Genomic DNA, 22,125 nt, shown 5'->3' with positions numbered 1-22,125 from the left:
CGTCCCTATGAGTGTGAACTTGGCAATAGACAGATATCATCTGTAGAGTGTCGGTATAAAATAGTGGAGAACTCAGTAGGGCTTAGAAGCCAAGTGAATGGACTTCTAGGCTTCAGCCTCACCATTTAGGATTGATTTGCCCTTGGACAAGTCACCATTTCTGTCTTGGTGGTTTCACCATGTAGGAAATAGGTTTAATGATACCTTATATCTATGTGATAATTTATCTCCTAGAATTTTTGGGTGACAAATGAGATGCTAGATGTGAACGTGCTGTGTCATTGGAATAAATGCACAAGTACTTGGTCATTATTTGAACTGGTTAAAAGTGATTTTTGAGATAACTTCTGAAGCAAAGGTTTCTCTGGATTATGACCACTTATAGGTAGCTAGGTTTCTTTTTCAGTTATTAACTTGGAAAAACATTGAATATAAGCTAGTTATTGAACAAGTAATTTGGTTTCCTTTTTTTTTTTAAACCCTCACCTTCCATCTTGGAATCAATACTATGTATTGATTTCAAGGAAGAAGAGTGGTAAAGGCTAGGCAGTGGGGGTCAAGTGACTTACCCAGGGTCACACAGCTGGGAAGTATCTGAGGCCAGATTTGAACCCAGGACCTCCTGTCTCTAGGCCTGACTCTCAATCCACTGAGTCACCCAGCTGCCCCCTTTGGTTTTCTTTATTAGATTAATCATTACTGGGCAGAGAACTTTTAATGTGATATGGTTCTTCTTTGAATCTCATAGTTGAGAAGGCTGATTGGCCATCGGGACAAAGCTCATTCTCTAGCCAGGAAAATATCTTCTTTGTCAAATTTTAGGAATGAAGTGGCAAAACTTTGCATAGCATTCTCTTCCAAAATGGCAGCATTTAATGACACTTTAGGCCTCTGCTAAGGCTACAGAGGGAAAACAAAACAAACCTTATGCTGTATAAATCTGTCGAAAGCTGTTACCTCCATACAACAGGAATGTAAGATTAAAAATTAATATCCAAATACTCCAAATATTATTTTTATAAGATTTAATAGTAATAACTTGAAGCAAAGAAAAGAATAGCCTCAGTAAAAAGAAAGCTTCCCAGACTGCACATCCGGGAGAGAGGGTAAAGCTGCCAGAGAAGCCCCAAGGGCAGGGTTTCCAGCCAACTTACTTCCCAAACGTCTGGATGCAAAGTGAGGAAAGATGCTGGGTAAATGTAGTTCAGGTGTATCAGATTTCTATTTGCATAGGAACCAGCTAGGGTAAACTAGTGAGTAATATACATTCTCCCTAGAACTCAAGATCTCAGACAAATTAGAAAAACTAGTAAGTAGTCTTAAAGTCAATCATTCAACAGCATTTATTAAGCACCTACTATGTGCCAGTCATTCTGCACTCGAGATGCAAAGATAGCCAGAAACACCAAAGTCTACTGTCAGGTTACTCCCAGTCTAAAGGGGTGGGGGAGGACATGCAAGGCAATGTGTGCTAATCACTGGGGATCCAAAAAGAGGCAAAAAATAGCCCCTGTCCTCAAGGAGCTTGCAATCTAATGGAGGAGGCAGCATGCAAACAAATGCATATAAAACAAACTATATACAAGATAAACAGAAAATAATTAACAGAGGGAAAGACCCGAAAGTAAGGATTAGAGAAGGATTCTTGTAGAAAGTAGACTTTTACTTGGGATTTAAAGGAAACCAGGGAAGACAGTACAAACAAGATATACATCATACCTGCACACATTTATACATGTATACACATATACATAAAACTATATATTATATATATATATATGTATATATGGCATAGTCTCAGAAGGGAAACACCAAGAATAAAGAGATTTCTTGCAGATTACAGGGCTTGAGATGAAACTTGAAGGAAACTAGGGAAGCTAGGAGGCAGAGATGAGAAGAGGGCTCCATGAAGAGGGGACAGCCAGTGGAAATGCTCAGCCTTGGGAGATGTAAGAGCTGAGAGGAACACATGAGAGGAACAGCAAGGAGGCCAGTATCACTGAAACACATAGTAAATGGAGGAGAGTAGGGTATGAGAAGCCTGGAAAGGTAGGAAGTAGCCAGATTCTGAAGGGCTTTCAAAGCCAAACAGGATTTTACATGTGATCTTGGAGGTAAAGGGAGCCACTAGAATTTATTGAACATGAGGATGTCACAGCTGGACCTGTATTTTAGGAAGATCATTTTGATTGATGAGTGGAAGATGGTTGGGAGTGGGAGAGACTTGAAGCAGGGAAACCATCCAGAAAGGTGTCATGGATCAGGCTTGAGGTGTGGAAGGTCTGCACCAGAGTCCAGGCAGTGTCCAAGGAGAAAAGGGGGCGTATACAAGAGACATTCCCAACATAGAAACAAGACTTGACAACTAATTGGATATTGGTGTGGCGAGAGGAAGGAGTTGAAGATGACATCTAGGTTATGAGCTTGAGTAACTGGACACTCTTCACAGTAATAGGAAAGAGAAGAAAGCTTGAAAGGAAAATTAGTTCAGTTTTAGACATATTGAATTTGAGATGTGTTTAGGACCATTCATTTGACATGTTCAATAGGCTGTTGAAGATGTGAGACTGGAAGTTGAGAGAGAGGTTAGGGCTGGACAAGCTGACATGAGAATCATTGTCATAGAGTTGGAAATTGATATTTTAATTGATATTTATTTAATTGATATTTTATTTTAAGATTCAGTAGTATTGAGGTTACTTCAAAATAATACAGACATTGAAGTCTTTCATATGGCTAAGGCAGAAAAGCTAGAAAATCATTGGCTTTGGAGTTGTTTTTCCAATTGTGATGGTAGATTCACCTGCATTCATTTACTTAATCTTGTGGTCAAGTGTATACATTTTCAAGAAAACTGGCTAGAATTAAGGTTGATGCCTATAACTTTGCAAAGGAACAAAAGTTAACTGCTATTAGAGGATTGAATACATGGCCTTAGACTCATTAGCAAGATTCTCTAACCAGATTTGCCATGATAAGCCACAGAATAACTAGTACTAGTCAAGCATAAGAACCCTCCACTTGATTTTAGAGGCAGCGATGCTGTCTTAGAATTAAAGTATTATAGTCTCACGTAATAGATTTTATATTCTCCCTCTTAACCTAGGCAAGTCACTTAAAACTATCTTTTAGGTTTCTTCTCTCTAAAGTAGTATGAAAGTAGTCATCATAGAAGATGTGTTTGCTGATTGGCTATGAACAAAGTTGTATTAGAGAGAATTGTTGAATAATCTTTTCAGCCAATACTGTCTTTTTCTCTAGAGGAGCTATTAGCATCATTCTGATCTGGTTCTGAGTTGTCAGTAATTAGATTCCTGCAGCTTCACTTTGCAAAAGCCCACATTTGCTATGAGGATTAATGCAATAATATCTGTGATGTTTGTTTTTCAAACATGTGGCTGTTGCAAGAGATATTTTTTGCTGCCGCTCTAAGTATTATTTTTGCAATTATTATCACATTTTTATTGTGGGAAAATTGTTGAAATTCTGGTTAGAAAATGATACTTTAAGAAGTGGTGCCCTTGATAGATTTGCTCTGTGCTTCTGCCATTTATAGGGAAGATACTAAGCTAATGAACCATTGCCTCCTTGTGGTGGACAATATTAGATAACTACAGATTTCCTTAAAGTGATAACAGTTTTCAGATTGCCTTTGCTGTTGAACATGTATGAGTTTCTTTATAATTTAAAAACAATAGCAACAACCAAAACATTTCATCCAGTTCCCTTTTAGCTATAATTTCAATTTACTTTTTTTCAGCTATAATTTCATTTACTTTCTTTCTCAGCTAAACAGATGTAATGCATGATATTTATTCACTAATTCCATTTCTTCATTGTCCTTTTATAGTCTGCACATACCATTCCACTAAAGCAGTCCATTTTGTGGAGGAAAACAGCAAGGCATGACCTTTTTGTTGAATAGACCACAGAAAAAAGAATGAGTTGTACCTCCCCCCTTCTTACTTAACCTTTGACTCAATCAAGGGCTTCAAACTTCAAGTTCTTATTTCAGGATATAAATAGGATTCAAATAAAATCATTTGGCCATTTGGATCCATTGCAGATGAGTTGCCCCTTGCCAAAGATTGTAATTCTGTATCCTGGCATGCTCTTCCTCAGCAGCAGTAACTAAATATCCATTTGTCCATCACTCTTAAGCTGCTGAGTACCGCCCCCCCTTGTCTTCTAAGTGCCCTCTAGGTATAATGGAAAGAAACCATACATAGGACCAAAAAATATTTCCACAGCTTTTGCTACCATAAGTATCATAAACTATGGATATAAGTAAGATATTAATAAAAATATTGTAGATCAGACCCAGATAGACAAGTTTATTTGTTATACATATTAGGTAAAAAAGAATTTTATAACCAGAAGTCATTTAATTGAGTCTTGTAGGTAAATAACAAAACATTTACAAGCCCATACTCCATCTTTTATGAAGATCAAAAAACAATCTTCCCTGATAGATTAAATCTACACATTGCTATTAAAATGAAGCCTCACTATTATAGACTAAAAATACACACCAGTATTAAAATGAAACCCCACTTTTTTTATTCCCCTTGTCATAAATTGGTATGCATTCCCCAGGCATACTGACAAGAAATGCTTCAAATATAAGTAGTTCTTTGATCACCTACCATAAAAAAGGACTTTTTTGATCTTAAGTGCTCTGAATGAATCTGTATCATGCCTGTGGATCCCAATGACAGTTATAAATTATAAGCAATGGTGAATGAAAAGAGAAGATGAAAAATAAAAGTAGTGAAGCATTTGATATAGTAGAATATTATTGACTAAGGAGTAAGGAAAATCAAAGATTTTTTTCTCCCACTTCTGCAGATAAGCTAACTTTGTGACCTTGGTTGAAACATTTAATGTTTTCAGACATCATTTTCTTCATCTTCATCTATAAATTTGAGAGTGTTAGATTCAGTAGTGTTCAAGTAACTAAAGGATTAACTAGAGAAAAGAGATAGAAAGAGGTGGTGGTGGTGGGGAGCCTTGAGTGGTAAGGAATAAAAGAATACATCTAATAATTGCCTGAAATTCTTTTCGACCATTGCAATCAATTCTATTCTTTAAAAATTTATAGACAGGGAAATTAATTAAATTTCTCAATAATATTCCATTATCTAATATTCCTTATAGTAAAAAAAAATCCCCTTTTAAAATTCAGTTTCTCTCTTTAAATACATTTAAAGTAATACTGAATTTCAAAGTTGGAATGGATTCTTTTTTTTTAAACCCTTACCTTTTATCTTAGAATTGATATAAGTATCAGTTTCAAACAAAAGAGTGGTAAGGGCTAGGCAATTGGGGCTAAGTGACTTGCCCAGGGTCACAGAGCTAGGAAGTGTCAGGCTCTTTTTGAACCCAGATCCTTCCAACTCCAGGCCTGGCTCTCAATCCATTGAGCCACTTAGCTGCCCCTGGAATGGACTAAATTTCAAAAAAATTTCCTTTATGGGCAATTTTCAAATTTTCCTAATCTAATTTAGAAAACAAATTTCAGTGTAATACTGATTACTCCAAGATTCTTCCTTGTATATTAATCTCAGGTATCTAAAGTAACTTGATAAAAAGATATATTTGACTTTAGATTTAGGTAAGTTGAATTTTAGTTAAAAGGACATATAGATAAATAAACACATACTTAGCCATATAAAATTTCTTTTTTGTAACTGTAAATTTGTATTACATCTGTATTATAAGTGAGCATAAAGATCATTTTGTAGCCCTTTAATAATATTAATTTGAGAATTTATAAACTAAAATTGATTTTTAAATTACTAGAATATACGAAACTAGCATTTTCATTTAAAATTCTCTAGAGCATGATTTTTTATAACTAGAATAAATGTCACATCCAGTTTTCTTTATTAAGCAAGTATTTGGAAATATGTGAAATTATAACTATACTACTAAATTCTGGGCTTTGAGAAATTATGTGGATTATGGTGAAATTATGGTGAAAATGTGTGTGATTAAATGTGATACTGTCCAAAAGGAAGTCTAAAATTATGAATGAGAGCATATTTTTTGTATTATTCTGAATTTTTTTTTCTTGTCACTATCTTTGTAGGTGTTCACCTGTATTATGTTGGGGGAGAAGTTTATGCCGAATGTGTAAGTGATAGCAGCATTTTTGTACAGAGCCGTAACTGCAACTATCAGCATGGATTTCACCCAGCCACTGTCTGCAAGATCCCCAGTGGCTGTAGCCTGAAGATTTTCAACAATCAACTCTTTGCCCAGCTGCTTGCTCAGTCAGTTAATCATGGCTTTGAAGTCGTCTATGAGCTGACTAAGATGTGCACTATTCGAATGAGTTTTGTTAAGGTAAGGGTTGCTTTCTTTTAGACTTCTAAAATGAGACACAGAAAACACATCTTTCTTGATTGATGTGATAATTTCCTAATTGGATTCCTACTGTGGAAGAAGAAGAAATCCAGGCATAGCCTGTCATGGACCCTAGAGTTGTAGAACATAGATTTTAAATAATTCAGAGGAAAAGATGAACTAAAATTCTATAGGAGAAGTTAGCTGAGGGGAGATAGAAAATTCAAAAGTGAAATTCTGAAGAATTCAACCAGAAAGAAATGCAAATAAGAAGACACTGATGAAAAAGACCAGTGTAGAAGCAAAGAAAATTCAGGAACCAGCTTAGATCTATAGAGGATGGAAGCAAAGTTAGGTAAGGAAGGATGTATACAAGAAAGTGACATTATCCTCTAATGATAACCTAAGAATTAGCTGAGGCTGGAGACAAATGGTAAGAGTAACTAAAAAGAGATTTTCAACTAAATTAGGGAATAAAGAGATCCAAAGAAGAAATAGGACAACTTAGGGTGAGTGGGGGGGCAGCAATAACAAATGATGCAGGAAGGCAGACCTTAGCTCTTATTTTGCTTCTATTTTGGGGGGAAAGGAGTACCAACGAAGGTGATTTTTGGACTGGAAAAAACAGCACAAAATGGTTATGGGGGAGCTGAAATTCAAGATAAGGAGGGAAATGGTAAGAGAACAACTTGATGAGTTTAAATCACCCCAGGCCTAGATAAATGACTCCCCAGTAGAGTGAGACAATTGGGGCATTTGATTATTACTCATCTTTGAAAGATCGTAGAGAATAAGAAGAGGTGACACAGGACTGGAGAAGGGTGAAGAGTGAATATTTTCCTTATTTTCATAAATGAAGAGTAGATTCTATAAACTAGACCTGTGAACTGGACTTCAGACCCTGGCAAAATTTGAGAATGCATTAAAGATATAAATGTATACAAATTAAAGTGTTAATCATTGTGCCAGAATGATTTCATTAAGAATTGGTGATGGCAGATGCATCTTCATTACCTTTTTTGATAAAGTTACTGGGATATTAGATTAGGAACATGCCACAAATAGGATTTACCCAAATTTTATTTAGCAAAGTATTTGATGAAGTCTCTCATGTCATCTTTGTTGACAAGATGGAGAGACCTATAATAGATAATTGCTCAGAGGGAGGGCATGGTGATCTGTCTTCCACCTTGTATAAGAGTATATTTGGCAGTGAGGTGAAGGTATATATAGATGGTGAATTTAGCAAATTTGTAGGAGGCATAACGTTGAGAATGATAAAGACTATCAAAAGCTAGAATAACAAATCAATTCAAAAAAGGATGAAATGATTTTTAGAAAACCAGTTTGTGCCATAAGGTTGGGAAAGTGCAGGTTGACACAATTTTAATGAAAAACATTTGGGGGTATAGTGTGTTGAAGGAACAATATGGGTCAGCAGTGAGGTGGCAATTAAAAATAGTGAATTCAGCCCAAGAGAGGCAATGGATAGAGGGCTAGAGCTGGAGTCAGGAAGATCTGAATTCTAATCCATCCTCGCCATACCATCTGAGCAAGTCACTCAACTTCTGTCTCCCTCATTTTCCTCATCGTAAAATAAGGATAATAGCACCTATACCCTACAGTTGGTGTGAGGATAAAATGAGAATATTTGGGAAGTGTTTTTCCAATCCTAAAGTTCTATACAAAATACTACTATTAGTAATATCCAAAAACATGGGAGGTGATCATCGCACTTTGTTCACACCACATATGGAATATTGTGCTTGGTGGCTGGTTTTCCATTTTAGCTCAAGGGTATCTGGAAGGTGACAAGGATGGCGAAGGCCTAAGGGCTAGGCTGTGTGAGGATTAATCCGTACCAAACACTGGGGATATTTAACTTTCAAAGTAAAGGAAGGTGGTAATATTAGCCGAGTTCAAGTATTTGAAGGGTTGTTATATGAAGAGATGTTAGGTGTTTTCTGTTTAGCCTAAAATGGCAAAATTGGGATGAATGGGTAAAGTTAGAGGGAAATCAGTTAAGGTTTGATGGAAGGAAATGTTTCTTTTCAAAATCAGCCGTGCCCCAAAGTAGAATCAGCTGCTTTGAGAAGTCCTGGGCTCCCTTTCACAAGGAGGCTGGATCATTGCTGGGGGGATGAAGTGGCCTCTGGTATACTTTCAGACTTGGAAATTCCATAATTCTTTGACCCCTGTAAGCTCTCTCTCACTTTCTCCCACTTTCTGTCATACTGTTGAGGTCCAGTTTAGAGCTAGTTTCTCTCTAAAATAGTCTTTTCCTGTTTTAAAAAATAATTTTTCTTTTATCATCTCAATGCCTTTTTCATTTATCTGTTCAAGAGAAATGTGAAAGTAAGCAGCAAGAGTTTCATTTACAGCAGTGCATGGCTTCTCAGTAAGCGTTATTTTTGTTGGTGGCAAAAATAAAGCCCCCTTCTAGTCTCTGTGCACACAAATGCTCTTACGGGTATTTTAAAGTCCAGGACAGCATAGAAACATGCCAAGATTCTTACTTCCTGTAGAGTCAGCAGAGGGCAGCACATTTCTGTTTCAGAGCCATTCGCTTGTGCTCTTTTAACATTATTATTTTAACATATTTTTAATTTTTATTTTATTTTAACATATTTTTAACATATTTATATTATTTTAACATATTTTTTATTCTTTGTTGTCCTTATAATGAACAGATACTATAATATCGTGTGGGTTATACACACTCAACAGTCTCAACACCAGGTCATTCGATGTCTTTCTCAAGATAGGCAACTTTTAAGATTAATGTAATTACATAACTCAGAAAATGAACTGCTCGTGATGGGAAAAACAACATGTTTTATAAACATATTTTAAACTCTCCGACACCCGTGATTAAAACAACAACAAAGCCAGATGGCGGAGTGTCAGATTCTTCATCCTCTCCAGTCGTGGGGATGGGGAGAACGTGATGTTCGTCAGGAATGAGGAGGCCGTTTCAGCTAGTGTTTTAGATCCCCCCCAACCTCCAAAGGAAGTTTTCTTTTACTGCAGGATGTTGATTTCAGGTCACAAAATGGACTTGCTTGAGGTTTCATCTCTTTTCATTTACGTTGCCCACCTGTTGGTATTGATAAATAGGGAATGGCCAGCCGGATGCAGGAGAAACAGGACCTGGGAACCCGCAAGTGGGGAGGCAGACCTTTGAAGAGCTGACTGTCATTGGTACCTCGTCAGGCTAAGATTTAGTTTTCTTAGTATAAGGTGGGTGGCCAGTAGAGGGCCAGTCCTTGAAGTGTGCATAAGCAGGGTGTCCCTAAAGTCCTGGGCACTGTTAGGTTATTCATGTTAGTAAAGCTTAAAGCTATAGGGACAGCCTGTGTTTCCTGCCCAGTCCAGATTTCCCCGTGGTTTCTTGGACTGGGCTCAGGAAGGGACTCCGCAGGTCCCAAGGACGGATTCTCCTTTGGCCATTCTATTAATCCTAGATTTCAAGCTTAGAAGGTCCTCTAAACCAGAAGCGTCCAACTTGCCTGCATCGGCCTGAACTGGAGTAAAATGTAATCGGGGGATGTTTAACGAAGCAACAATATGATACAACATAGATAACATTACAGTAGGGCCTCGTAGCCTTGTTTCAAGACCTACCAAGAATGACTGAAGCTACACACATAAGTGAACACCTGCTGACCCAATATATATAATGTGATTTCCTTACATATGCATATATATATATATATATATATATATATATATATATATATGTCTGGATAAATAATAGATACTGCCAACATTAAATGCAGTAATAATAAAGTACAGTATACGTGATTATACATACTTTGCTCTCTCCCCTTGCTAGTACCTCGAGGACTCTCAAAACTCCCCCGTCCCCACCCAAAAAACCCTCCTCTAAGTGAAAGGTGAAGAAGTGATTCCCGGAGAGACTGCCACCACCCTGGCAGGCTGCTGGTGCAGGCAGACCTCCAGGGCAGAGAGAGGGGGCGGCTGCTTCGCTCCATCTGCCTCCCCCTGTGTCTGTGTTCTTGGGACCCAGTGGTTGACCAGGGGTCACTGAGATCCCAGAAAGTGGAACTGTGGATGGGGGGGGGGGATTACTGTAATTTGTGGTTCTCTAAACCAGGATGTGACCTACAGGCATCTTATTTCTATTTGAGTTTGTACCACTGATCTAAAGCTATTTCCTCAAGTAATTTTTGTTTAATTTACTCAATCGCTTTCTCTTTTGTACTACCTAGCTAGCATAATGCCTGGGATACCATAGGTGCTTAATAAATGCTTACGAATTGATTGCTACCACATGCTACTTTAGTAGATAAGGAAGGGGTTACAAATAAGGGTGAAATATGTTCCTTTGCTCCAGAAGCTCACCGTTCTTAAGATTGTAGCCCTAAAGCTGAAAGGGACCAAAGAGGATGTTTTTACAGTTGAGAAAACTGAAGTCCAGTTGCCTAAGATCACTCAGGGAGTGGGTGGCAGAGTTAAGATCTGAACTCAGATCTTTTGACTTAGTTTAGTGTTTTCCATGGCAACATGTTGCTGGGAGAAGGGGTGCTTGGTGGGAATCTGTCAGCATCTGACTTTAGAACAGAGACCACAAAACGAGATGACAGAGAGAAAAAAAGTGTTCTGTAACTGGCAGCTAATGGTCAAACCAGAAATACTCACCTTTCCACATTCTGGTTTTTCAGGGCTGGGGAGCTGAATATCATCGTCAGGATGTCACCAGCACACCCTGCTGGATTGAGATTCATCTTCATGGACCACTGCAGTGGCTGGACAAAGTTCTCACACAGATGGGTTCACCGCATAACCCCATTTCTTCAGTATCTTAACAGCGATCTCTAAAGTTACCCTTCTAATAGAATAGATGCTATTGCAGGCAGTGGCTTATATCATTTCATATTTGCAGTTAACTGAAGTTTCTAAATATATGTATAAATACAAATGATATACTAGCCATATTTTTTTTCACAGTCTGTTTTGTGCTTTCAAGTTAGAAGGATGCCAATACAATGAAATTAGGAAGTCAGATTTATTGTGTCTGTGCTATGTTAAGAATCAGCTTTTGTCAGAGGAAACAATGAGGGACATTGTGTCAATAGATTTTGTAGGATATTGCTAGAATGAGAAAAGCAGCTGCTATCTCTCATGTCATTACGAGACATTGGGAATGTTCTGGGTCAGTGGAATATGTTAAACTGTTTATACGGAAAATATACAATACCAGCAGCACCAAGCAAATAACATTTTCAAACAAAACAAAAAACCCAAGTCCACATATTTTAAAATTATTCCACTTTTAGTGCTGTTGGCAAGAACAAATCAGGAACATAAAACAAATCTTACAAGATAAGTCAAAGACATCTTTTGTTTCTGAAATAGAACTACCCCTAATATTCTGCTGATATTAGTGGTGCATTTAAAAAAGAATTTAAGTTGTGATGGGAAAAGAGACTGGAACTGTGAGATTTAGAGTTTGTTCTCTTGTAATCCATCATAGTAAAGTTTCTTATCTAGGAAGAGACTCAGAGAAAATGGACGGAAAAAATCAGTTGCTAAGAACATGCTGTGGATTGGGTAGTCATAATAATAATAATAACTCATTTATATATCACTTAGACATTGACAAGGTACTTTTCTCACAATAACACTGTGTGGTAGGTAGCAAAAGGATGCCCATTTTACAGGTGAGGAAAGAAGACTCAGATATAAGTGATTTGCCAAGGCTCACACAATCAATTTTAGATCAGATGGGAGTTTGGCTCTAGAAGCTGTCCTACCCCGAGGAAATAAATCCCTTTTTCCTGTGTTTGTGCCAGGTCTTCTTTCTACGCCTTGCCACTGAGAGTGAAGACCAGTTGTCATGGAAGGAGGGACCACATAACTAGCCCTACAAGAAGGACCACATTTCCATTGCCACAGTACAGCCTCTGGGAGGTTGGTCCTTCTGTCTTGATCCTTCCATGCCTTCCGTCTCTCTCCAGCCATTGACTTTGGCCAGTAGTAGCCATCCAGCTGATACACACTGTGTGCAAAACACTATGAGGATGTTTTGCAAAAGTGACTATCTGTGAAGCAGAAGGGCTCTTCGCATCAACGCTGCTGTGGCTCAGCCCCAAACTTGCTGTAGCCTCTCTTTTTTGCTGTGACCACCAAACACTTCACCCATAAAATGTTAATCACTTCAGTGTGCCCTCGAACCCTTACAAGAGGAGTTGCTGAATAATGGAAGATCTTTTAAAAATTGTACACTGTTCTCACTCTCTAAGTGGAAGAATAAGACATGTTTAAAATTTCATTACACACTATGAAAAAAACCCCACCAACTAAGCACTGCATCATTTAAGAAATATTTTTCACAAATGCTTAATAATTATATTACTTTCAGAGCTAGAAGGAACTTTAGAAGTCTTCTAGTTTAGCTTTCTTATTCTACAGAGATGAAGGGCCAGAAAAGTAAAGTTGCCCAAAGGTCATATAACCTAGGATTTGAACCCAGATCTTCTGACTTTAAGTTCAGTAGTCTTCCCACTCTACTATGCTGCCTCCATTGTATTGTAATTCCCCCTTAGAAAGTGCAATATTGTATGTACCTCTAGTTAAAAATCTTTAGAGATATAAGTTGGTTATGTGTACTGATTCATTGGGGAAACTAGGCATGTAAATCTGGGAGATTTCTACATGCTCATTTCTCAATGGAATCACAGGGGGGATTGGGTAATTAGAATTTGCTCCCCAGGACTCTCTCCCAGCATCCCATTTATGTCTCTATGTTAACATACTAACATAGGGAAGATATAAGTTTTGTGCAGATCCACCCTCGCTCTCTGCTCCTGGGAAGGCGGCTGTGGTGGTTGGGTGAGTGCCAGGCAGGAGAATTTTACTCACATGGCTTTTCTCAGGCTTTTACTTTTGTTCTTGTATTTCTTCTACTTCAAGTGATTGCTAATAAATCTTATAAAATATAATACTTGCAGTTATTGGACATTAATTTAAATTTTATAATTGTTAATATGTTTTAACCAAAGAACACAAAGTCCTGCCATACCATTCAGCTGATAACCCATTGATGTTAGTATGCCTTTGGAACTATCCTTCCATAGTCTTCCCCTTATCTAATAATAATACTAATAATAGACAACATCCTTTATCATGGTCACTATCTCAGTTGTTCCTTACTTTAGCCCTGTGAGCTACTTACAAAGGGTAGACTTATTGTTCCTACCATGAAACTAGTCTATGGAAAAATCAAGATTTCAACCCAAGTATTTCCTGACTCCAACATGCTTTTTCAACTTCATGTTGCTTAGATAGTGTATTTTTGAGGAACAGATTATAGGTAAGCAGATGCATCTATAAAGATAGAATGATAGTTTTGCTGAAAGAAGATACTTTAGTCAAAAGGCTATTTTATTTGAACTGTTTCCAACAATAATGCATAAGTGAATTAAGTGATATTAAATCAAGGGTTCTACCTTTTTGTGGGTCATGGACCCCAAGGGCAGTCTGGTAAGTTTTCAGAATTATATTTAAAAGGCATAAAATAAAACATATAGGATTATAAAGAAATTATGTCGAAAGTTATCCTTGTATTAAAGAAGTTCACAGATATCAATTTAAGAGCCCCTACTTTAAAAATCAAAAGTGTCACATGTCATTATCCAGGTACATATGCAGTATAGTTTATCATTTGATATGGATAATGTTATTCCAGTTTAAAAAACTTTTTTCTCACTATAATTCAATGTCAGGCAGATAGTAGGAATTACTTCCCCTATGTTATAGATAAAGAAATTGAGGTTTGGAGTGATTAAATAATTTCTCTAAGGTCTTACAGCTAGGAAAGTACAGAGTCAAGACTTGAACTGAAGACTTTTATGCCTGAGCTTCAGTATTCTTTCTACTTTACATGTCATTTTTATAAACTTTCACAAAAATCCCCCAAAGATATCTGTGGAACTGGACCTGAGTGAGACAGTAAGGAAAGCTGCAATGGAAAGACCACTATACTTGGAGCCAGTGGATCTAGGTTCAAATCTCAGTTCTGCTTTGCTGGGGAAGAGTTGGAATAGGGGAGCTCTGAAGTCCCTTCCAGTTCTAGATCCTATAAATTCTGCAGCAAAGAACTGAGATTCCCAATTTGTTATCTAAAGTGGTTGAAATGTCATCTAGTCACTTTTGACACTGATCAATGTGGGTGAGAAATATGGAAATTTTAATCATTTTTGCTGCCATAAACCAGTGTTTGCTATTTGGCCCCAAATAAAATTAATAACTCCAAGTTGCTACCAAAATGTAATGACTCTTAAAGGGACACCACTAAAGGCAGATTTTTGTAGATTGTCATTTTAAGCATTTATATGAAGCAGCAATTTAAAGCAAGTTTCAGGTTGCTATGGAAAAACGACACATACCAAGAAAGAATAATGATACTATGACCTGCTCACAGCACTCAGAGTGTTTATCCTCTGGTTCAAGTCAGTTATTTTCCCTTAAAAATGGGGATGAAGTATTTGTTTGAAGTAAATGATATTTTAATAGTTGCCAGTGCTTTGGAACTATTAAAATGCCACTTTTATACACAATTACTTTCAGCTTTTATACTTATTGTAAATCACACACACAAAAATCTGCTAACCAAGAATGTAGAATTCCTTGTGTTTTTAGTGTCTTTAAAGAAACTGGTTGTTCCCATAGCCAAAGGGTAAAAAAAGATGAAAATATTAAATAGTCCTTGTTGAATCTTTCAGTTAGGCCAATTTTCCTGGCATTCCTATTTCACTGGGACTACATCCCTAGTATTTACTATACATATACTAGGTGAACTAGAAACTGTCATGCGAAACATGTCTTTCCTAACAATATTCAAACAGTTAAACTTGATGAGAAGAGGAGGTGATCCTGTCCAATGCTGTGTAAGCTAAAATTAATGCCAAAATCTGAAAAGCTGTTTCCGTTTAGGTATCCTAGAACCTTTGGCTGTAGTAGCTAAGTGTAGCTGGCCTTCTAAGTGCATATATGATCTGTTGATCCGATTGTTTATGAATAAAGACTATTGTACCTCTCTCTCTCTCATCTGATTTCTTTTGTTCCCAATCTCATTGAAATCACACTCTGGCAAGCAAATGGGTAAAATCCAATGTCAACTGAAGATGACACCACTTTTATGATAATAAGGTCAGAATTAGAATAGCTTTTATTTATATAAAAATTCATAGTTTACAAAGAACTAACCACACAAGGACCCTGTGAGGTAGCCAGTTCAAATAATATCTCCATTTTACAGACACGGAAACTGAGGATCACCAGTACGACTACTCGAAAGAACCCAATGGAGGAAGAATGCCTATTGTCCAGATGTTGATGTTAAAATGGAGACAGTTTGGTATTGCTGTAAGCTCTCTATAAGTTTGCGAGTCCATTCTAGTCCATTCTCTTCTTCCTATTCCCAGCTTATTGTCCATCTGCAATGTTTATTCGAGGTCTCTGTACCGACGGGCTAGATCAATGGTCTGCCCATCTATCTGTGTTATAATCTTCTTCCTCCATTGGTTCTTCTGAGAAGTTTGTAAAATTGAGATTTGAACTCTGGACTCCATTCCCCAGGAGTCCTTGCTAGCTCCCAGAATGCCCTCTAATCTCATTGAATTCTCACCTGGGACGAGAGCAAAATTTTATTTAAAGGGTCTTCCCTGTAGGCAGGGTCTCTCTCTCTTTTTTTGGACTTCTGTTTTGGAGCAGACGTGTCTCCTCCGTGATGTGAGGTTATCTTGCCTAGGCCTCTGGCCTAGGCACGTGTTTTTTCTTATTCTGTATTTTCTTTAATCTTTAACCTTTAATAAACCTCAAAAAAAAATATAATACTCCTTGCAGAGAGAAACTAATTTCTACCTGCCTCAGTCTCCCCATAATCCTAAATTTTTAACTGTTACAAGTTGTACATTTTGTTGTAAGGAGAATACAGAATTAGGAGGTTTGATATCATCAAAGCAACATCATTCACAAACAGCAACAAGAACAATGGTTCTTAAACTATTTGGTCTCAGGACTCCTTTAAGCTCTTAAAAAGTATTAAGGATGCCAAGCTTTTGTTTATGTGGATTTGGTCTGTAGTTATTTCCCACAGATGGCCTAAACTAGGTTGAGGGTAACTAACAGGCTTCAAATCCATTGGTGGGTTAGGGGAATGAACATCTACCGCAAGCATGTAAAGATTTCCCTGGTGGAATAGGGAGATATGAACAATTTGTTCCAATGGCTATGAAGGAGGTTGAAGCTGGTGCCGTGGAGTGCAGAGAGCTTGGTCAGACGCCAAAGATGCCAAGGTCACCCACTGCATCCTGAGCCATCACCAGTGGTCTTGACTTTTGCCTTGTCACTCGACTTTGATAACTCTGGAAGAGAGAGTGAGATTGATGACTTCATGCAACTTGGCCTCACTTCTATCCAATTTCCAAGCTAGCCTATTTTAATGGGTAAATAATAGCTGAATATTATTGGAAAAATAATTGTGACCTCTCATACCTCTGAAAGAGTCTTAGAGATCCCCAGGGGTTCACATATTGCATGCTTAAGAATTGCTGAGCAAGGGGCTTCGCCATTTATTGGGAACATCAGATTTTGTCATCCTCCATGACAGTAGTAGGTACCTTCCAATTGAAAATGTTTCTGTTATAAACCACCTGTGATACCAATAATCAAAGGATCATTGAGCAAAGTTAGATCCCGGTACCGATATTATTGTCTTTGTATATCTCTATATTTGTATTTAGTAAATGGAAATAATTTTAATATACCCTTAAACTTATTTTTGCTTTCAAATCCTATAATCTATTACTGGAAATCACAGCAACTTGCTTAGGCACAAAGAGTTAAATAGCTATATTGTATCTAATGTTCTCTTGGTTCTGCTTGTTTTACTTCTTAATTTCATGTAGCTCTTTCCATGTTTTTCCAGAACTCAACCTGCTTGTCATTTCTTTTAATGTAACAAATAAATTAAAAATATCTATGTAATTACACCAATGTTAAGCACATTAATCAGCAATGTAGATATTTACCTTGGTTCATTCTAAATTTTTCAAAGTTGCAGACTCTTTTGGACTGTTCTTTTACTTTCCTTGTATAATATACCATATTATTACCACTCATTGAACTGAGTCAGTTTTAGTTTCCCTTTTTTCTATCCGGCCATCTCTTCAAAGAAAACTTTTGTTTGAAACATATATTCCAAAGATCTCTTCCTTTAGGTGTACCATATTCTAAGCCCCATAATATGTATCCAGATAAAGGAAGAGCTTCTTCAAACTGAAGTATCCTAATGCCACCTATATTCTGTAGATTGGCAATCTTGTAGTTCCATTTCTGAAATTGCTTTCGTGTTCAGGAGACTAATGAATTCTCTCACTAGTCTAATGCCTCTGGATTTTTTTCTTTAATCAGCAGTTACTCAGACAGCTCTCTAGGAGGTCATCTTGCAAAATTATGTAATAAACCAAAGATCTTCATTCTGAAGTTTGTAGCTTCTAAATTATGATGCTTTTCATTTTGATCAGTGAATGCTATTCTTATGGGACTGGGAGGGAAAGGAGAGTTGTTTTACGTGTTGCATGAGGGCACTGGATTTGTTATCAGGATCTAGATTTGAATCCTAGTTTTGTTTTGTTTTTTTACCTTAAGTTGTAAGTAGCTTTGAGTAAATAATTTCTTCTTAGCCCTATGTTTCCTCATCTATAATTGAAAGGATTTGTCTCTAGATGAACACTGAGATGCTTTTCCACTCTAAATTCTGTGATCAAGGATTACTGGGGGGAAACTACATTTCGGCTTCTTTTAAGAAAGCACTTGGGGGGGCAGAGTCAAGATGGTGACTTAGGAGCAGCAATAGTTGAATACCCTTCCTTACCGATCACAAACTGAATGCTCCTAGGTGACTGAAAATCAAACCTAACAACAAAACAGAGCAAAGGAACCATCCTGCTGGACTCAATCCAAACGGTACGCACCCCCAAACGCTGGAATCTAAGAACACTCGGGGTTAAGGGTAAGAAAGAAGGAAGGTCCCAGGACCCATACCCCTCCTCCCCCCAGAGTGCTGAGTCCCTAGCAGCAGTGGGAACCTCTGAGAAGGCAAAGGTGCTGGTCTAGAGGGTGTACCATGTGGGCAGGGCTGTGCCAGGCACAGAGCATCCAAAACAGGTGGCAGGGAAGTAGCCAGAGAGAGATCGAAGAGCTGACAGCCTGGGCGGCTGAGTCCTTCCATTTGGCTCCAGCCATACTGGAGGTTTTTGCCTTTGGGCACATCTAGCCCAAAACAGTTGAACTTAATACTGTCAAGAGTCCTCAGAGCTCAGGGAGGCCAGGACCCCTCCCTCACCCAGAGTGCTCGGCCTCCAGCAAGGACAGGAACTTTTGGGCGGGCAAAGGCACAGGATTAGAGAATGTACTGTGCGGGCAGGGCTGTGCCAGGCTCAGAGCATTGAACACAGATGGTGGGGAAACAGCTGGAGAGAACTGAAGAGAGCCTGAGTGGCTGAGACCTTCCATTTGGCTCCAGTCTTCCAGAAGGTTTTGGCCTCAGAGCACTTGGGGTCCAAGCAGCTGAACTTAATCCCATCAAAAGCCTCAAGAGGACAGGGAAGCTCAAGCTCCTCCCCAAGAGACTGCACAGAGAGATCTGACAAAGCTCCAAGAGGGAAGACTGTGAGAAAGCCGCAAAACCAAAAAAAAAATGAGAGGAGCAAGAGCACAGACAAATACAGGGAACAAAGAAGGGGCAAATATGAGCAAATAGCAGAAAAAGAAGAAAGAAATTACAATAGACACCTTCTAAACAGCCAACAGAACAGAGGGGGAGGGATCAGCAAACGATAAATCAGAAATCCCAGTGAACTGGATACAGGCTGTGGAAAGAACTCAAAACACAAGAGAGGCTGAAGACAATTGGAAAAAGAACTTAAAAACTAAGATAAGTCATCTGGAAACAGAGGCACTTGAACTAAAACGAGAAAATAGTGTCTTGAAAGCCAAAATCAACCAGCTGGAAAATGAGGCAAAGGAGATGAAAGATGAGGCAAAGATGAAAGATGAGACAAAGGAGTTGAATGATGAGGTAAAGAGGATGAAAGATGACCTCCAAAGAAAAATCAGACCAGAAGGAAAAGGATGACCAAAAAGCCAAGGTTGAAATCCAGTCTTTAAGAACCAGAATACAACAACTAGAATTAAGTGAACTCACAAGGCAGCAGGACACTATAAAACAAAACCAAAAGAATGAAAAAATTGAGGAAAATATGAAGCATCTCATCCACAAAACAGAGGATTTAGAAAATCATTCAAGGAGAGACAATTTAAGAATCATTGGCCTACCAGAAGACCATGACAAAAGAAAAAGCCTGGACATCATACTACAGGAAATTATTCAAGAAAACTGCCCTGATATTCTAGAACAATAGGGGAAAGTGGAGATTGAAAGAATCCACAGATCACCTCCTGTACTTAATCCCCAACTGACAACACCCAGGAATGTTATAACCAAATTCAAGAACTATCAGACCAAAGAAAAGATATTACAAGCTGACAAGAAGAAGTCATTCAGATACCACGAAACCACAGTGAGGATAATGTAGGATCTGGTTGCATCCACACTGAAAAACCGAAAGGCGTGGAATATGATATTCCAGAAAGCAAGGGAACTAGGTCTACAACCAAGAATCAATTACCCAGCAAAACTGACTATATTCTTTCAGGGGAAAGTATGGTCATTCAACACAATATAAGAATTCCAAGCATTCATAAAGAAAAGACCAGACCTAAACAGAAAATTTGATGTCCAAGCACAGAACTAAAGAGAATCATCAAAAGGTAATTTAAAAAGAGGGAAAAAAGAAAAACAAAACAAAACAACAACAAAAAACATTTTTAAGAGACTCAATAAGTTAAAATGATAGGTATCCCTGTAAGAAAAGTCACTGGTAACTCTAAAAAACTGTTGTTATCACCTGGGTAGCTAGAAGAGAACAGTGACAAACTGTATAGGATGAAAGGACAAGGCATAAATAGGTATATAGATGTATGCATACAAAAATGTGTGTCTGTGTGTATATATATATATGTATATATATATATATAAGAGAAAAAAAGAGGTTAATACTAAAAGAAATGGGGAAAGAAACAAATGGGGGGGGTAAATTTATATGTCACAAAGAAGCTCATGGCAGGAGGGGGGAGAACATCAATACACTGGAAGGGTAAAGAGGTTGGAGATAGGAAATATTCAACTCTTATGTGCTTTGAACTTTACCCAAAGAGGGAAGAACAATCCAATCCATTGGGGCAGAGAATAGATTTGTGCCCTATAGGGGAGTAGAAGGGTAACAAACAGACTGGTGGGGAGGGAAGCAGTACAAGGAAGGGAGGGGGGTAATATTAGGAAGACTACAGGGAAAATAAGGGGGGAACAAGAAGGGAGAGGGGTAGAAAGAGAGGTAAAATAAGGGTGGGAACTAGGGTGACTAATTAAAAACAAACATTAGTGTAGAAGGAAATAGTGAAAGAAGAAAAGGCAGGACCAGGAGTAGAAATCAAAATGCTGGGAAATATACAGCTAGTAATCATTACTCTGAATGTGAATGGAATGAACTCACCCATAAAACGCAAGTAAATAGCAGAGTGGATTAGAATCCCAAACCCTACCATATATACTGTTTACAAGAAACACACATGAGGAAGGCAGATATGCATAGGGTGAAAGTAAGAGGATGGAGCCAAATATATTGGGCATCAACTGATAAAAAGAAGGCAGGAGTCACAATCATAATATCTGACAAAGCCAAAGTAAAAATAAATCTAATTAAAAGAGATACGGAAGGTTGATATGCTGATAAAAGGCAGTATAGACAATGAGGAAATATCTGTACTCAACATGTATGCACCAAATGGCATAGCATCCAAATTTCTAAAGGAGAAACTAGAGGAGCTCAAAGATGAAATAGATAGAAAAACTATACTAGTGGGAGACCTGAACCTTCCTCTATCCAAACTAGATAAATCAAAGAAAAAAATAAATAAGAAAGAGGTAAGAGAAGTGAATGAAATTTTAGAAAAATTAGAGTTAGCAGACAAGTGGAGAAAAATAAATAGGGACAAAAAGGAATACACCTTCTTTTCTGCAGCACATGGTACATTCACAAAAATTGACCATGTATTAGGGCATAAAAACATTGCAAACAAGTGCAAAAGAGCAGAAATCATAAATGCAACTTTCTCAGATCACAATGCAATGAAAATAATAATTAGTAAGGGTACATGGAGAGGTAAATCAAAAATTAATTGGAAATTAAACAATATGATTCTCCAAAACCAGTTAAAGAACAAATCGTAGAAACAATAACTTAATTGAAGAAAATGACAATAGTGAGACATGCTTTCAAAACCTATGGGATGCAGCCAAAGCAGTACTCAGGGGGAAATTTATATCCTTGAGTTCATATTGGGCATGCAAATTAAAAAACTAGAAAATGAACAAATTAAAAATCCTCAGATGAAGACTAAATTAGAGATCTTAAAAATCAAAGGAGAAATCAATAAAATTGAAAGTCAAAGAACTATTGATTTAATAAATAAGACTAGAAGCTGGTACTTTGAAAAAACAAATAAAATAGACAAAGTACCAGGCAACCTAATTTAAAAAAAGGAAAGAAAAAAACCAAATTGACAGTATCCAAGATGAAAAGGGAAACCTCACCTCTAATGAAGAGGAAATTAAGACAATCATTAAAA

General features: G+C 37.6%; 1 protein-coding gene across 6 annotated transcripts in view; it reads left to right on the top strand.

Moving 5' to 3' along the window:
- Positions 1–15,413, top strand: part of SMAD9 (SMAD family member 9) — a 95,452-nt gene extending 80,039 nt beyond the window's left edge. For all 6 annotated transcript variants that reach the window (XM_056794781.1, XM_007495349.3, XM_007495348.3 and 3 more), the window contains 2 exons: positions 6,092–6,348; positions 11,034–15,413. In XM_056794781.1, the coding sequence (XP_056650759.1) occupies positions 6,092–6,348; positions 11,034–11,177 (401 nt within the window). In that variant the 3' untranslated portion in view covers positions 11,178–15,413. The remainder of the gene's footprint in view (positions 1–6,091; positions 6,349–11,033) is intronic.
- Positions 15,414–22,125: the final 6,712 nt, after the last annotated feature.

The sequence above is a fragment of the Monodelphis domestica genome, chromosome 4, assembly GCF_027887165.1.
Source record: "Monodelphis domestica isolate mMonDom1 chromosome 4, mMonDom1.pri, whole genome shotgun sequence".
NCBI classification, from domain to species: Eukaryota; Metazoa; Chordata; class Mammalia; order Didelphimorphia; family Didelphidae; genus Monodelphis; species Monodelphis domestica.
This window is presented reverse-complemented; position numbering and strand designations above follow the sequence as displayed.